This window comes from Hippoglossus hippoglossus, chromosome 5, assembly GCF_009819705.1.
Source record: "Hippoglossus hippoglossus isolate fHipHip1 chromosome 5, fHipHip1.pri, whole genome shotgun sequence".
Taxonomy (NCBI): Eukaryota; Metazoa; Chordata; class Actinopteri; order Pleuronectiformes; family Pleuronectidae; genus Hippoglossus; species Hippoglossus hippoglossus.
The window spans coordinates 13,316,372-13,334,783 of record NC_047155.1 but is presented as its reverse complement, the minus strand read 5'-3'; the positions used below and the strand labels follow the sequence as shown (position 1 = coordinate 13,334,783).

Genomic DNA, 18,412 nt, shown 5'->3' with positions numbered 1-18,412 from the left:
GCATTGCACAATAGTGAGGCGCGTTGTGGCTGCGCTGAAGGAGTTAATGGGATGTGGAAGCGCTGACATGGATCCACACACACACACGCACGCACGCACGCACGCACGCACACACACACACACACACACACACACACACACACACACACACACACACACACACACACACACACACACACACACACAGAGAGAGAGAGAGAGAGAGATGCGGCGCCTCCTCGCACAGCTGACCGGGAACACAGGTAGTGTGTCCAGATTGGTTCCCTCCCTCCCGGTGCGTACTTGTTGATCATCGGGCGGATCAGCGGGGAGATGTGCGGAGCGACGAGCCGGCGGGTGGACGGTGGATCGTGCTGAGGATCTCTCTGCCATGTCGGAGGCAGAGGAGGGGGAGAAGCATCGGCTCAGACCCTTTGCAATAGTAAACCAATAACGGCGCCTCCTTTTTTTTTGGTAAATGCTGCTGCTTCTTGTGTGTGTGTTCCAGCGGATTGATTGTTCCACAGAGCGGAACGTGCCGGTTTGATTCGGTGCAGGATGACAACAACAACAACTCACCACGGTATTTTTTTTATTATTTCTAAAAGCTTTCTTCACCTGTCACCTGTGATTTGTAACGGATTGATCAGACTCTGCACCAATATGGAGCCTTGGAACAACGATGGGGGATTTGCATTGACAACATCGCAGTTTTAGACGATCCAACATCCCAGTGAGCTTGTTGCCATCCCCAGTGAGCGCTGCAGTGTGGGGGAAATGCATATTGTGTAATTGTGCATCGTTTACAGAAAACCTTGATTTCAACGAAACAGGAGGATGGAAGCTGCTTCGAATCGATATTTGTTTTCCTCTGCTCGTTGTTCACGCCTGAAATCCGACATTATCCTCACATACACACCCCCTGTTTATGTGTGTGTGCTGTATGTGCTTTTTTTAATGTAACCTGACATTACACTCAGGCTTAATGTTGTTTGGGAAGAGTTGTAAACTTTGTGTGACAGTGATCACATCTGCAGGCCTCTTCGCACCTGACGTGAACATGAATGTTATTTCCCCCTTTTTGTGAGGAGGAGATGTGATCATTTAGATTTCCTCCACACAGCATCCCCCTGGGAGCTGGTCATGATTCAGGGAGTGAGCAGCAGTGTCCTGGTGTTTCAGCACCATTAGACTGGACAGCGCTCACTTTGTACCACACTCATCACTGTGGTGTCCTGCGTCTCCACCCACTGCACTGCACAGGCGACAAATGAGCACAGGTAGAGCACGAGGCTGGAGGGACCCAAAACAAACAAACAAACACACAAACAAACACACCGGGAGATCACCCACACTCTGTCAGGGTAGTTTGTACAGTTAAGATGAATAGTTTAATATCATCAAGGCTGGAGTCACAACCAGTCAAAGTGGGCAACTGCCCCGAGGGCCCCCCGGGATCTGCAGGAGTCCAAAAAGCCCCAGATGTACTTCATAACATTCCTCCACAATGTGATTAATGGAAAATATGTGTACTACAGTGGGTCCTCCATCTTGTGGCCCTGGCGAGGGACTCGGTGCCTGATTTGTTTAGTTTGTATTTCATGTGCATTTGTAGTATTTGTCGTTCATCAAACTGCTGCAGTGTCAAGAAGTACCTCGTGTAGCCTATGGTAATATTATTCCATCCTTCGGAGAACTGATGATTGTATTTCAACAGGTCGCAATCGTTTGCTGTCCAGTGTTTAAAATGTCAGAAAATAGTGAAGAACGCTGACGCTCAAGTTGACACTAAGTTTAAATACTTATTGTTGTCTAGCCCAACTATTGTTGAGTGTGAACCGTCATGTAAAACACAAATATTTGCATTTAAGAAGCTTTCTCCATTGACCTTTGCCCGTTTTTGGAAAAAAAACGAAAATCAAAACGGTTCCTGAATGATTTTCCCTCAAATGACAAATTAATTAATCATCTCATAGATTCAGCTCTGGTCATGGCCAGTTTCCAGGTGTCTGGGGAAACAATTAAAATGCCATGTACAGAAGAGGGGTTTTTGACGAGAACATATTGATATTCAATTTCAATTTGAATGCTTGGTTTAGCTGCAGGATGATGATTAAAACAAGACCAAATTCCAATGTATTAGTAATGCTTTCAAAATAGTTTCCTTGCTAACCCTATGAAAAGGAAAACCTTGAGATTCTGATTCTGCAGCCTGCTAGTGGGTGTGAGTCATCTCAAGCGGCTCTATCTGGGGGTATGTTTATTAGCTCAGTCCAAAACACAATTTTGAAAGAATTCAGAGGACGATCTATGATGTGATAACAGAGATAATAATTTAATGAATCTTTCCTAAACTTCGGGACATTTGAACCTGCTTTCTTTTAATCTGAGCAGGTTTGAATGTAGTTTTGGTAACAGTCACTGGATTTTATGTTGTATGATGTTTGTCTCAGTTCCTGATCAGCTGAAAACAAAACAATATTATTTCAGGCTTAATCTTTCCCTCGTTAAGTCCCAATGTGTGAGAGTCATTTCAACATCATCAATCTGGGGGAGGGTTTATTGTTGATTCAGGGACGGATGAAAACACAGGATATGATCCAATGAGAGTAAACACCCTGAAATAATAATTCATCATTTTGCTGCTGTGGACCTTTTTAGACTATTGGCTTTAAATGCTAGATGCAGAAACCTCAATTATTTACTGGTTTTCAATTAATTGCAGCATTGCCGTTAACAAGTTGAATCTAATCTAATCTAAAAAAACATGAGTAACCAGGTCGGCAATCAGTGCTCAAAACCAATAGTTCAAACCCTTTTGACTTGTGACCCCTTAAAATGAAGATGATTGTCCACACAACATACAGACACAGGGATTTTGGCTTCTTGTAATACTTCATTTAGATCGTGTTGATAGGCCCTTAATTAATACAAGTTTAGCACAAGAATAAGAAAATATGAAAATAAGTTTAACAAAGACATTTTTTATTTTCTTTCTTGAATCATCTTGTGACCCAGTAGCTGTATCTTAGGGCCCTTGTGGGGTCTTGACCTCCAGGTTGGGTGCTCAGGTCACAAGCTACAGAAATATCCCCATATTCGTTGTGAAACTGATGGACTCTGAGATTTTGGCCTGATCTCAGAAAACTAATTATGTCCTTTTTTATTCCTTCAGTATTGGAAGAAGACAGGACCAACTGTAGTCCATAACACTGGATGTTTGCCTACTCCCACGCCATTAAGTCATCATGGAGAAATCCTTGGCCGAGTTAAATAAAGCTGGCTCCCGCTCAATGTCCTCGCTGCAACCTGAACCAGTGGACATAATGCGCAGCAAGACATGTTTCCGCCGAGTCAGGCTGAATGTAGGGGGTCTCCCTCATGAGGTCTTGTGGCGAACGTTAGACAGGCTACCACGAACACGTTTGGGGAAGTTAAGAGACTGCAACACCCATGAATCTCTGATGGAAGTGTGCGACGACTACAACCTCGAGGAGAACGAGTACTTCTTTGACCGACATCCGGGGGCATTCACGTCAATTCTGAACTTCTACCGCACGGGGAAGCTGCACATGATGGAAGAGATGTGCGCCCTGTCGTTCAGTCAAGAGCTCGACTACTGGGGAATCGACGAGATCTACCTGGAGTCGTGTTGCCAGGCGAGGTACCACCAGAAAAAGGAGCAAATGAACGAGGAGCTGAAAAGAGAGGCAGACAATTTAAAAGACAGAGACGGGGACGAATTTGACAACACCTGCTGTGCTGAAAAACGGAAAAAACTTTGGGACCTCTTGGAAAAGCCCGGCTCGTCCGTTGCAGCAAAGGTAATTTTCGTTGGTGGTTATGTGAAAGAGATGAGTGTGTGATTGGTTGGGGAAATCTTTACACTTGTGTGATGAGGGTCTACACAGGCCTGCACACAGCCACACGAAGACAGACACACAGTGACATGTTTTTTTTAGCAGCGTGGATCTATTGCAATATGTGTCTGTCAGTCTGTCTGGATTGCCATGAGTTACTGGCTGGATTGCCATGGAATTTGAGATTGATATTCATGGTGCAAAGATGTCTAAACCATCTGACTTTGTAGATGCCCTGACATTTCATTCAGTGCCACCTTGAGGTGTCATTTTTAGCGAGGATTGCTATGGAAACTGCTTTTTGGAAAAAATCGATTCACATTGAAACCTTTACTTTAGCTCTATCACCACCCTCAGGCCAAAATATCACTTTGTCCATTACAGAGGTTTATAATTGAATACATGCAAACTTAATGAGTTTCCATCAGCATCTACTGTACTTAGTCTTAAGTACAAATGTTACAACGCTAACGTGCTAAACTAAGATGGCCGGCATGGAAAACGTTAAAACATTGTGAGCATATTAGCATTCAGCAGCACTTTACAGAGACTCTTGTGTTTGTCCATCCATCCATCCATTATCATACCTCTTATCATTTAAGGGTCTTGAGCGTGTGATGTTGTGTTGTTGTATTCAAGATTTCATCATACTTAATCTTTTTCAATAAGGCTAACATAATGGAGCCCATCTGTGCAAGTGCTGTGTTAGTAATGTGGAGAACTGAATATAGGCAATTACAATTCATTCACTAATAGGAGATTTTGACAAGGGAAGATTTAGTGTATGGTTGCACAACATTCAGGACAAATCCATGTGTTTTTCTTTTGCTGTTCGCTTATGTTTTGTTGTCCTCGAGTGTTGGAGCAGAGAGTGAACAGTGGAAATTATAGGAAAAGCCAGTGGATTGGATTTGTCAGTGTGGGATGCCTTTGCTATTATCTGCCATTATTGTTATTCAAAATCTAGAAAGAGTCATAACAGTCAGATGAGTTTTGTAACAGGGAGAATGGCTCGGTGCAAGCATCACAATGAAGCATCTGTAAAACCCGACACAGCGCTCATTATCTCTGGCTCTTGTAAGGCTCATGTTATCAGGACCATTGCTGTATCATTAGCTCACATTTGAAAATATATCCGTCTGTTCTCCACTGCAGAACCACGATACAAACAAAAAACACCTTCAAGCACACATATGTTATTCTTACACTTATGTACTGGTCAGGCACCATTAAGTCATTTCAATGTCTCCTGGCCGCCCTCTCTCACAATATGATCCATACACATCTGACTATTGAAAAAATATTTCCTGCATTTTGTCAATTGTTCGTTTATGACAACCCCTTCCTGCGTCATCCTGAGCATCCTGGAGGCCGGGATATTGAATTACATGTTTGTTCACTTAAATAGCATTAACATCATTAAATATACATAACACACGCCTACACGTCATTTAGGATTGTTGGAAGATTTTTCAGTCATAGAAGGTGGTTGTGACCTGCAATTAATGTACATATTTTAATGATAGAGTAGAGCAAGAGAAGAACATATGAAACCCAGAGAAGGATAAGTTAATAAATGGGGAGTTTAGGTCATGATTAAGTCAGTTATAATATATAGTATGTAGGATATTGTCAGACGAGCCTGAAAAGCAAATTAGAGAAGATATCAGGAAATAGAACTGCTGGATTGAAATCCTCATTGTCAAGACTATAGCACTATTTGCTTGAATGAGCACGTAAGCCTGCATTTAGTTTTTAAGAGCCATGTACTCTCTGCCCTGGTCATAATTCGATGGTTGAGATCCTCACTGTGCTGCACATCATTTCTTAATCTGAAGGCCAATTCTCTCTGTCGACTTCGATCAGCTGTTCCCACGTTTATTGGCGCACAGAGACAGTTTTCCCTCAGCAGGCCTTTCAGGGAGCCACACCTGCAACTGCAACCTGGGAAACCGCAGCAGTGTTAAACATGAGCAGCCTTTGATCGCACTGTTCTTGGTGGGATTGAAGGGATCAAAGAGGAAGTCTGTCTTCTTTCCACTGCTGTTTTTGTAAGGAGCACCATGCCTTGTTTGGCTCGCAGCCATCAGGATTGTAAAATGGAAATTAAACTTTGCAGTTCGAGCTGGCTGCAGCCGTCACGGTGCAGGTACTGTGAGAAATGTCAGCGCTCACACACCGCAAACAGACTGGGATGAGTGCTGCCAGTCGGTCAGTGAAATGTCTTCTTCATGGGAATCAAATAGATTCACAAATCAATGTTTATTGTGTTAGAGCTAAGAAAGTGCTGTAGCCTACAAAAAGGAGATGACCACTCTGATTCAACCATACGTTGCTCTGTCCATTATCGCGCCCTGATATCTGCAATATATCAAAATATCACTGGAGAACAGTTTTGAAGTGCTTCACCAAGATGGGCACTCGTGACTCTGAATAATGACACAGCAAAGTGCTTGTGCATATTGTTTCCTGCAAATCTATAGCTTCCAATAGCTACTTATTGATGAGTGTGGGTGCAGTATTTACGATTAAAGTGTTCGTCATCTTTTCTCTCTTATAAGACGATAGCAAAGGGATGCCGAGAAACCTTGACTCTGTAAGAAGCAGAGTTTATCAGTAACTAATTAGCCTTAAAAAGTAAGCAGACCAATCTACTTTAAAGGGCGGCCCATCCTCGACCCCAGAATGTCCCAGCTGTGCTGTCTCCAGCTGTGTTGTCCAATCCCGGTTCACAGATGGAAATGTATGTGTAACAGACCATAAGCAGATGGTGGATGCTGGAGTTGAGCACAAAACAAATTGTTACTAAGCAACTAAAGTACAATTTTATCATCATCGAAGGAGTGGGTATTGAAGTAGGTCTATTTGTGTTTCTCTGTGTGTGTGTGTGTGTGTGTGTGTGTGTGTGTGTGTGTGTGTGTGTGTGTGTGTGTGTGTGTGTGTGTGTGTGTGTGTGTGTGTGTAAAATCTCACACTGCGGCTTGCTTCCTGTATTTAAATGTTTGTACTGTAGCTGCAATATTTGTCAAGATTTTCAGGTGCAAAGAGTCGGCGTTGCTGCCTGTGTTCTTTCTGCCCTGTCGTCCTTCCTGTCTCTCTCTTTCCCTCACTGGTTCATATCTGTGCTCCGCATCCTTCCTCCCCATCTTCGGGCTCCTCCACTATACCACAGACTAAATGTCAGGGAAATGTCACATTAATTATTCTCCAGGAGACTCCGGGCCCAATTTGAAGCTTCCCTCTGTTTACCTCCTCGTTCTAAACCACAGCATTGTCTGCCTCTTGCTCAAATCAGATTTGAGTCCCAATAAAATGAGATTGTCTGACCCCTAGCTGGCAAAGCAGGAGGCTTCCTCACCATAAGATCGCTGCCAAGAAACGTCTTTTCACCTGAAGTAGCATTTATGTCACAACAGCCGAGATTGAATGGTTTCTGTCATTACTAATACAGCAACCGATAGACAGGAGGCTGGGAATAAAACGTAGCAAGCAAATAATCTTTATTTACGGTCTCACATTTAGAAAAGCAGGAATTTAAAAAGTGGTAATGTAAATATATATCATTAGGCAATTACAGTCTAAGATTTGCAATTTTAAGTAAAATTTATTTGGAAGTGAAAAGGACAACATGAGTTTGGCTTCAAACACTTTTACTGGGGAAACCCAAGCTTAGCATGAATGTTTCTGTCATTTTTGTCCTCCATGCATCAAAAAAATTGAGAAATACCACTTCCTTCTCTGTCAGGAGGTATTGTGCATCAGATGGCAGGCAACAAATTCCAATTATGCTCCTCTCATGTCACACTTAAGATGACATATAAATGTGTTTTGGCTGTATTCCTGCTCATAAATCAGTCTGCAGCCGAATCCAAGGCATGAAGCTGCCAGACTAGAATCTATCACAATTTCTGAAAGCTGAAAAGTCACAACAAGGACGATAATGTACAGGGAGTCATATAGAAACAAGACGAGAATGCTGTGTCCCAGTTGGGGCTGGATCATCCAGTCTGCATGAATATCTCCTGAAGAGAAGCGTGTCCTATATTAAAGGGCCCAGATGTCTGTTGGTTTCTTTTGGACAAATTGCCCAAATCCCATGAAACTATTGTGCCTAGTCATCACCAAGGCGAGATACCCTCATCGGGGTCAGATGCACATACTCAGTAAAGCCTTCATATCCTCACGAAGATCCAGTCCTGTTCTGTCAAGGCCACCAATCATCTGGACCACATCATCTAAAAACTTGGACAGGTCTTAAAAGGTACAGGTTTAAATTTATTAGGCGGGGTGCACCCCAAGGATCTATTCTTGGTTCACATGCTTTCATTTGAAATGCTACCATGTAGTCGGGTGACACAAAGTCAGTATGTTCCATTGTAAACTGAATAACTCAAATTTATGAATGTCCAACAGGTCTTACAATGTAAATTGATTCTCCTTGATTACATCAAATGATTGACTTGGTTGTGGAATGATCACGGTTTGGTTAAATTTAAGCACAAACACTATTTGGTTAAAACGACTTAACCACTGTCGTTTTGGTTAATGTCAGAGAACTTTGCTGTCGTGTTTACCATAATAAACAAACACATCAAGTTGTGGAATGGTTGTGGATAAAATAAAAGGTTAGTGACATAAATAACATATGAAACATATATGAGCTATCATACTCATCTACCACACAAAACATATATATATGTGTATGATCGGGGCTGATTATGGAAGACAAAAAACACAAACTGCATATTGATGTACAGAGTGAAAGTATATTTCAGAGCACACTGATTGATGAATAATTTACCCACTTTGTCAAACTTGTTGTTCTCATCCAACATTTAAGTAGGTGGAGAAAATGTTTGGGATGATGTTTGATTGCTGCAGTATGTGTCTATAGCAGTTATAAGGAACCTTTTTCCTATCAAGGGTCATTTCATTTTACAACATCCTTGACAGATGGTCTGATTGAGTTCTGCCTTTGATTGATGTTTTATTTTCTTAGATAATAGCTCCCTCACTACAAAGCTTGTCCACGTGACATTTTCTCTATCGGAGTGAGGTTTTGTGAAAGATGCTTGTTGGGCACCCGGACTCTAAACTTGTAAAAGTACCTTTGTCCTTTCAACTCAAGCAGTTGAGTTGAGATTGACCTTTTACATCACTGCGAGCGCATCCCTCCAAACTAGGCTTTTACTTTGACAAAGACCAGAGTCTTTTGTCCTTTTCTCTGGGAACACATGTCACCCTGACCATGACCTGACAGACAAACAGCCAGAAGGGACCACTCTGAAGGACATGTTGTCTACTATTCTCTTTTAGCACTAAAATATATAATATTTATGCTGTCCTGAGGTGAGTTTTATTTGTATTTCTGAGTCACTTTCTTGTATTTATGAATTGTCTTGCGGCTGCATCAAATTGTCTCATATGTGGTGTGCAACCCGGAGGCCTGAGGTTCCCCAACTTTTAGTCCTGTATGTAGCAAAGACACCGGAGAGAAAGAGGTAGACCTGGGGAGAATTGAGTGGCTCTGGCAGAAAGCTGCAGTGTGACCATGCAATACTGAAGTCACAAATGTGAGCTTGATAGGAGGATTAAGGTGGGACATAACATATCAGAGGTTTCTCAGGTTGTTTGTCCATTATCTCTGGGTTGGTGTGGTGAGATATAAGCCGGGATCATGTGCACTCAGCGACCGAGTGCCTCTGCGATTGCTTTCATGTCGGTTTCTCTCTCTGCCTGTCACACTGTCTCCTCTTCAACAGCAGTGCCTGTGAGTGGCTGTGTCTCGTCTAACTTGCCCTGAAGTCAGATTCAAATGCAGCTATAAAAACTCTCCTGTAACCTCTGAAGGTTAAAGTCTAAATAAACTCGAACCTTAGTCCATGTATCTGTTATAGTTAAGAAAAGATTTACAGACAGATGAGGAAGGGAACTGATTAACAGCTCTGACCTATAACCAGTTATTACTATCAAGATTCCACAAGTAAACACACACACCCACACACATCTATATTTGCATAGTACCCAGTTTCTGGTGTAGTGACACATGATCCTAGGAGTTATTATAGATTCTCATGACAATGCTAAATGTGTAAATAAAACTCACTGTCTCTGATTTCTCTTTCTATATTGTCCTTTTTACACAGTCGTACATAAATGGCTTGCCTATATGCAGCCAGACTGAAAGCCTGGGGAGATTTAGACATTCAGTGTAAAACATTCTTTAAGTAATTTAATTAATGGTGCTGAAATAAGAACCATGACTGTAAAATACTTAAAGAGCCTAAAAACATGCACATTTAAAGTCCAAAGGATTAATGACTCCGATCCCAAACAAAAAAAAAACACATTTGGACATTTTGATCCTTCCAGTGTGTCCAATAAAGTTGTGAGTCAGAAAGTGACCCAACTTTTGGCCAGATGGATGGTGGGTAGATTATTCAATATTAGTACAAGTTTGTCCCGATGGTAACAGTGTGGGAAAGGTGATGGGATTCTTAATATCAGTGGGTTTCTTTCTTTTGGCTGCATGAATAACATGTTTGCTTCGGTCAGGAGACACACTCACTAGAGGAGTTGAAGGTTTGGGATGATGGTGGCAAAAGATATGAAGGTCATTCGGGTCTCCAAACAACTGACCCTCTAGTGGACGACCCTCCCGACCTCCTGAACCACAGCTGACCCCCAATAAGGGGGTTCATACATATTTGCAGTGGCAGATCTTGGATTTTTCTAAATCGGGGGCCAAAAAGGGCCCACAATTTGCACAGAGGGGCCAATTATATGTCAAACTTTCACGCAGAATTCCTGATTCAGTAAGGTGCACATTTAAGTCATACCTTGTTTACCGATAGCTCATATATCATAGTCATATTATTGTTAGTATTGTTGATAAGTGTTTTTTTCTTTAAAAAAAAAACTGAAGACTATACTGACTGGACAGGGGCACTTCAGGAGCCAATCAGATTTCAGCTAGGGCCGGTGCCCCCCTGGCCTTTGGATGCGCCCCTGCATATAGGCACCTTTGTAGTGGGAATTATAATTTTATGCATTAGGCGTATATTACACGTGATGATTATTAAGATTATAATTATTACTTTTACCATCATTTCACTTCTTCTTCTCATTTTGATTTAAAATTGGTACACCTTGGACTGAGGTTTTTGGAAAGTCTATCCAGTAGTTGTTTCATCATTGAGCTGCATAATTTAGAGCTCATTCAAGAATAATGTGGAAAAGTCTGATTATCTAGTGTTTGAGTCTTGTCTGTGAGCATTTTACAAGCCATGTCATGCATTTTGTAGTGGAGCGCTCAGTATTTGTGGAGTCATCTCAGCCTTTCAGACTCGTAGCGGAGCATGCGTCACTGCTGCACAAAAGGTTCGCCGAAGACAGACTTTGTTCATTTTGCTCTATTTACTGTTGCAGAATTTATTTCAGTGGACATGTTCTGACTGCTTGATGGGGTAAAATTGTTAAATTGTAAAAGTGTGTTATAAATAACATAAGTGTGGTCTCCAGAGCAACGATCCTGGAGTTCACGCAGCGAGGTGATTGCACAGATCTGTTGTGGAAGGAGAGGTTGAAGAGAAATAAAACATGTATTTCACATCTGCAAAGCTAGACAGCTCCTTTGTTCATTCAATTTGGAGTCGAGTGGTTACGTGAGCACCGAGCAAAAGACACTAACGCATAACTGTCCCAGAGAGGAGGGAAGCCTGAGGAGCAAAGACTGTAGGGAAAAAAACACTGAGATAGATGAAGAGATATGGAGAGTTGGAGAGTTGGAGATTGTAAACTAATTACCGTGAGACATGGAATCTGAATCTGAGCCAGAGAAAAAGAAAACAAAGAAAGGGGGTTTGTGACTAAGAGAAAAATAGAATCGAGCAGATGACGACCGATGAATGTTCAACTCTTAGGTTTTTCAGCGTATGACTAATTTCCATTTCTTATTGAGTAGAGTTTGTAAAGCCATGCAACAATAATCTTTTTATATATTTGACTATTTCAAATTATTCCTCCCTCCTCAGTTCATTTTTACGGTCCAATTTTGGTTTATTGTGTAAAGACCTTCACATTTCATACAGTTATTCTTTTATTTATCAAAAACTACTAAGACATAAATGACTGATTATACGTTAACCTGCTTTCATATAGCTCTTTAGCTGATTTGATTTAAGAAATATCCAGTGCTTTTATTCAGCTATCATACGGGAACTGTTTCCTTCCTTCAATTTAGTAAAGAAATACTAAATTGTCTAGAAAAATAATTTGATGGTAGGCGGAATGTAATCGCTCGAGTCACCCATATGCATTGTGTCAATGCTAGGTGGGCGTGTCTGACGCATGGTGTCAGCGGGATCATCATAACGACAACAATCACAGTTTCATGCTTTCGACACACAACATAGCCAGCTTTCATGCTAACGTACCATGCTAATGCTAAAGAGAAGTACATGGGGATAAAATCCACAATCAGACAAACACACCAGGTTAACCAGCTGCCTCCGACTCCATTAACGCGCTTGAGTGTTTGCTGAAACACGATCTGATTGGCTGGTGCCTGAAAAGCTCTAAAGTTGATCTCAGCTGCAACGTGACACATGGAACCAGAGTTAGGTAACGCATGACGACACCCCCATTCAAAGTGAATGAGCAGCATTTATGTTGACTCCTCCAATGCATACATGTAAGTCCAGTGTGAGCACATTCAAGATACTAAAATGTGCTTCGGTGCCAGAAGAAGTAAATTGAAGTTAAGATTGAAAATGCACAGAATTGGACAAGTTCCCAGAGCTACATGGTCTCCCGACTAACTTGTATAACTCCTAACAAGTGAGAATCCGTTGAACCTGAATAACCGGAAAACTTTGTGTCAAGACCTCTGATAATCACTTTCATGGGGAGTGTCAGAAATGAGAGAGATTAAATTCCAAGGAAAAGGCTCGTATGCGGGACAATCATCCACATTCCCAGAGGCTAAAAAACAAAAGCATCTGGTCGGTATTTTGTTTCTGCTGTGAGAGAAGAAAACAGAAGTGCAGCACTGAAAACACAAATCTTTGAAATGAGTTCTCATCAAGAGGCGTCTCAATAGACACATGCTTTGAAACAAAAGATATTCTGGGACACAGATTCCCTGCTGTTCACAGGAGAGTACACATGCACTGTATAGTTAAAACAACTGTAAAATATTTAGCAGCTTAGAAAAGAAAGGACTAATGCAGGAGGCTGGTTCATGATTGTCACCGTTTTCTGTTCTGCAAAATGTATCGTGAGAAAAACGAGCAACTAACCTGTGTAGCCTAAGAATGAAAGAATATACGTCATGTGTTATGTATACTTCCCTCTATGTAAAAAGAGCACCATGGCAGCATACTGTTATATATTTTATAACAGAAACCATAGTTTTGATCTTACTGTAGGCACGACGTAGTGGTGATACTGTATAGTCAGATAGATTTGCACTTGAAGAGTCACAACTTTACAGTCTAAGTCTGTGAGTGAGTGATTCATATTGAAACTCTGTGTCAGTTTCCCCGAGTCAGTGCTCACCCTGAGGAGGAGTGCTCATCATCAACTGTCACAACTGCTGAATCATACACGAACACATGACGTGGTATGCTGTAAAACGTTGACGCTGTTTTGGGCGACACTGAAGAGCTCGGAGCCTGAGAAACAATGTTTCCTTCTCTGACAGTCAGCAGGGAACCTGAGAAATAAATAGACAAACTGGAAACAAGTTTTGTCGATTTCACAATTGAAGAAAGTCCGAAATAGTTGTTTCCTCTTTCCTAAAGATTGTGGTATTCTAATGTGCAGAATCCCACTGCAGAATGAAAGATTGCATTTTAATGAATGAGGGGGCTGCTTTTTTTTGCTTTGGTTTAGACCATTGGGGTCAAGGTATTAGGGTTTAATTCAAACAAGAGACAGGAGAACAAAAAAGCCCTGAAATGCTGTGCATCTTACATGTTCTATAAGATGTATAAACTAAAATCTAAGATCCCCTTTCATCTTTAATTTGTTGAAAAGTCCCCCCTATAATAAAAAATTAAATTCTTATATGTTTTTAACATTTAGAGGGGTTTCAGAGGAGTGTCTTAAATTATAGGTATTTTGCAAGCTACTGTAACTACACTAGCTCATTTATGCTCAACATTAAATATAGAAAAGGACATACTTTGTATTAATAAAGTTTTTGTGCTCATTTTCTAAAAGTTTACGGAAATGGACGAAACTGATGAAATCAAGCAGTAGCTTAATGCTAATGTTGTAGAGAGTGATACAAGCCTACCATTTTGATACTATTACACAATTCACTGTTTGTCTTATGAGGCGGTTTCTGGATGACTCCTACACTCCAACTTGCCATTGTGTAGTGAAGTAGCTAAAACAGAAAACAAACAGGATTATTTTGTGTTTAATGAACAGAGTCAAAGACACCGACCAGGGCTGACAGAAGGGTGGCGATAGAGGCAGGTTTCATTGGCATATTCATAGATCCACAAATACTAAATGAGGCAAAGATGTTGAGCTACATACAAGCGATTATAAAGGGATTCTTTTTCATAGAAAAGATTTGTAAGTCATTTTGAGGAACAGAGATGAGTCTTGCAGGTTTTAATCAATGCCAGGAGAGCAAGTGGTGACTCATTGCCAACACAGGCTATAAAAAAAACTATACATGCTATATATCCTCTGTTCAGTAAACAATACACCCAGAATTGAACAACCATCATGGTTCAGTTGGTGAAGGAGTGAATTCATATGGATCAGATGTGGGATTTGCCACTTTCTCAACTGCATCAACACGATCAACATGGGGCGACTGCGGCTCAGGGGGTAGAGCGGGGTCGTCCTCTAACCCGAAGGTCAGCGGTGGTTATCAAGACTAGAAAAGCACTTTAGAAATACAGACCATTTGCCATTTCAATCAGTCCACTGATGTTCGAATGGATTTATTCCATGTGAATTTCAGTATGGTCTCTTACCCCCATTTGCATCAGGCTGCCACCAGGCTGAGCATAACTGATTCTGAGGAGTGTCAGTAATACACTTCCCTGCAGAGTAACTCAAGACCCTATAGATGGTGAGGGTTTTTTTTTTACAAAACGAGCTGATGAGCGGCAGCAGCAACAGCATTACCGAGTGTTTGCATCACCGTTACAGCACAGATTGCAAATGAGCCGTGAAGCATGAGCACAGCCGTGGAGAACAGTGGACGGGGGCTTTTTTTGGGGGCTATACTCTACGTTACATCCAATAGACTTCACCATGCAACTCAACTCGTCTTACTGAAGTAGCTCGCAGGCTTGGCTCCATTAAGAATAGTACATTTTATATACCTACAGTATATTAAGTTGTGTTTTTGCAGCCAACCAGTATGAGCAGAATACCTTGACATACCATTCTTTGATTTCTCTTCTTTACCATTTCTCACAGACGATGCAAATGCAGAGTGGCCCCGAGACAGGGTGGCCCTGGCCCTGCAGAGAGGCCGTGTCACCATTACTGTGATATGTAACCCCCTCCGCAACACAACCAATCTTCGACATTTATGCGAACAGAGAACAACACGCTCCATAAATCAGAACTCACAGTTCCAGACGCTGCTATTTTAGTGGCAGCTATTACAGCTGTCCTCGTCGGTATATTTCACTCCACTTACCGCAAGTTTTTGTAGGACGGTGAATGAATGACTTTGTGGAAAGTACGAAGGCCGGAGACAGAATCAGTATCCCCGAACGTGAGGGAGAAACGTTATCGTGATGGGTGCGTCTTTCTCTGTCTCCCTTTTTCTTCGTATATTTCAAACTGTTGCTTCTCTTAATGTCTGTAGAGGATCATTTATATCCTGTATTTCTATTCTGACAGCGACGCAAAGCTCTTTACACTACAAATCCCATTCACCCATTCATACAGCTTGTCTGTCAATATCTCTATCACTCGTTTATCACATTCACACACGGATGCCACAGGCCACAGGGCCAATTTGAGGTTTAGCAGCTTACCCAGGACACTTTGACATACAGACTAGAGGAGCCTGGACCATGACGATCTCTGATTTCTGTGATAAAGACACCATCATACAGACTGCAAGACTGCATGAGCTGCATCATACATTTATTATTAGACAATGTGAAAGCAATATCCCTGAACAATATGACAGACATGCCGCTGTATTTGTGCCAACACTGTTTTTGTGCAGTGGGAAATTTATACCGTGGAGATAAGATGAGATTTTGATGGGATTCAAGAAACAGGGGAAATAGATGAAGCTTTTCCACATATTGCCTCACCTCTATTATTGCTCTATTTGATATTTCCTCATTCCTGAAATGCCTCTACACAACACTGACTAAGGTATTTTCATCTCTCTCCAGTCCTCATAAATGCTGTATCCTCTGAGTTGAAATTCCTGATGAAAACTGCGTCCTTTGGTGCACCAGACCAGACCCTATACTGTTTCTATTTATACAGCCACCATGGACCAGCCAGAGTTTAAATATAGATGCTGAGTCTGGATTCTCTTCTTCATCTGAAATGCATGAATAATTGAGAGGGAGAGGAGATGAGGTGGGATTCATTCAAGAGATGGATGGTCCGGGCATACAGTAGATTAACATTAGTGGTTTGCTGAATCGAGTTGTGGTGCACTTTGTGCATGCAAGCGCTACGAGTTAGGGTAAAGTTTGTTGAATGCCCCCAAAATGGCTTCTTTCAGACTTTTCTATGACCTCAGAATACTGTGTGTTTAAGGGCGTTACATTTTTGGAAATAGTTATTTACACAGAGGGAAGCCCAGAGTATTAAATGTTGATGATGGTTTGAATACTGCTACCTACACCCACATATCTATGTCTTCCATTATTGTGAAAAAACACATTACAGACAGAATATTGCAAATGTGTCAAAGGACTTGAAATGTAACTGAAGGGGCTCTCACACCTACTTTGTTTGGCCTTTTCAGTTTAGCCCGACCAGAGCGGTGGTCTCGGTCCTGATCAAGTGGTGGTTTGGATCGTTTGCAGTGTGACAAGTTTTGTTGGATAGTTTGGATTTTTCTAACTAATTGAAGGAGGTCATTTAACAATTGAATCTTTCAACAATAGAAGAGGAAAAAGAAGCAGAAGCGACTCAGGGGATTGTCTATAATGATATTACAGTGGCAACAAATTAACAAATTGAACTGGTTCATTCATTTTCTCCACTAAAACAGAATGACTAAAAATGTAGCTTCTTCAGTAGCTGAATTAATAACATGACATCAGACATACGTCAGTCGACAAACCAATCAATGTCAAGTATAGTTCGATACAGCCCACGAAGGTGATGACTACAGGACATACGTATGTCATCAATCAATGGGCTCCCTAAATTGCAATGAGAAACCAAAACTAACCAGATTAAATGTAAACAATAAAAAAAAAGACATGAATCTTGGTTTGTAACATGGTTTGGTGTTTCAGGTGTGAAAATGTTAAATTTGTAGAATTATACAATTTATTGATCTGAAAAACATAAATTTATCACAATAGTGTGATTTTCACATTGTCTTTTGCATTTAATGTGCAGATTATGTAATGAAACCACTCTAAACCATCATATTATATTTATAGAATCGAGCCTTCTTCAGGAGGAGCCTGAAGAAGACACATACCAGGTCTGAAATGCAGCATCCTTTACATAAAAGAAACAAGGTCATGGTGATAGGACACCAGTTTGAATCTACAGGTTCTGCCTCTTGCTCCCTTTAGGAGTCACAAGGCACAACATGTTCATTTGGTAAAGATGTGGGGGGTTAAGAAATACAAAGATCTGTTCAAAGTTAGAAGGGGAAGTGATGGAGGGTGTGAAGACTACAGCTGAGCCACTGCAAATGTGCCTGTGTGTTTCAAGCTATCATGCTGGGGGAAATGTGGAAGACACAGTCTCCTCCCGTCTCCATGGAAACCCCATCTCTCTCACTGGCGGAGAGGCAGAACCCTTCCACATTCAGAATCTGGGGTGTGAATTATTCCACATTATTTAACGCTCACAACGTTACTCGCATACAATCGACCACTGACAATAAAATCATGATGAAGATGAAGTGCAGTTGTGTGTTTGTGTGATGACTGTTCATCAAATCAAGTCACACTACTGCAGGAGCGCAGCATACGTTGCAAACATCTGCACAGGGCGATGCTGTCTGGCGGTTTTAGGAACTTATTTATGAGATGCAACTGAAATGCAAACAGTCTGACACAATGAAGAGAGAAACCTATATAGGCGTAAAAGACGAGAGCACTACAGATGGTTCAAAGCTGGATGAGCTTTGAATACGGTACAAATCAGCGATAGAAGGAAGGAGGGAGGAGGGGGAGGGAAAGACAGAGAGAAGGAGACTGTCAGACTTGCTTTTCACAAGCAGGTCCACGTAGCCACCTCCTGTCGAGCTTCAAGGGGGTTGTCATGGTGACAGTGGCTGGCAGTCGAGGCTGGGAGAGTGTTGCATGGTTATCCCTGTGGCCTCAGATGTGGCTAAGGGGTTGATGGGGAAGCTATTCCGCGGGTTGAAGGATCTT

The 18,412-nt window shown here is 41.6% G+C and overlaps 1 protein-coding gene across 1 annotated transcript in view; it reads left to right on the top strand.

The window, feature by feature from the left end:
- The first annotated feature begins 20 nt into the window (after positions 1-20).
- Positions 21-18,412, top strand: part of kcnb1 (potassium voltage-gated channel, Shab-related subfamily, member 1) — a 31,556-nt gene continuing 13,164 nt past the window's right edge. Inside the window, exons 1-2 of the mRNA XM_034586333.1 lie at positions 21-562; positions 3,155-3,803. Coding sequence (XP_034442224.1) covers positions 3,228-3,803 — 576 coding nt within the window. The 5' untranslated portion in view covers positions 21-562; positions 3,155-3,227. The remainder of the gene's footprint in view (positions 563-3,154; positions 3,804-18,412) is intronic.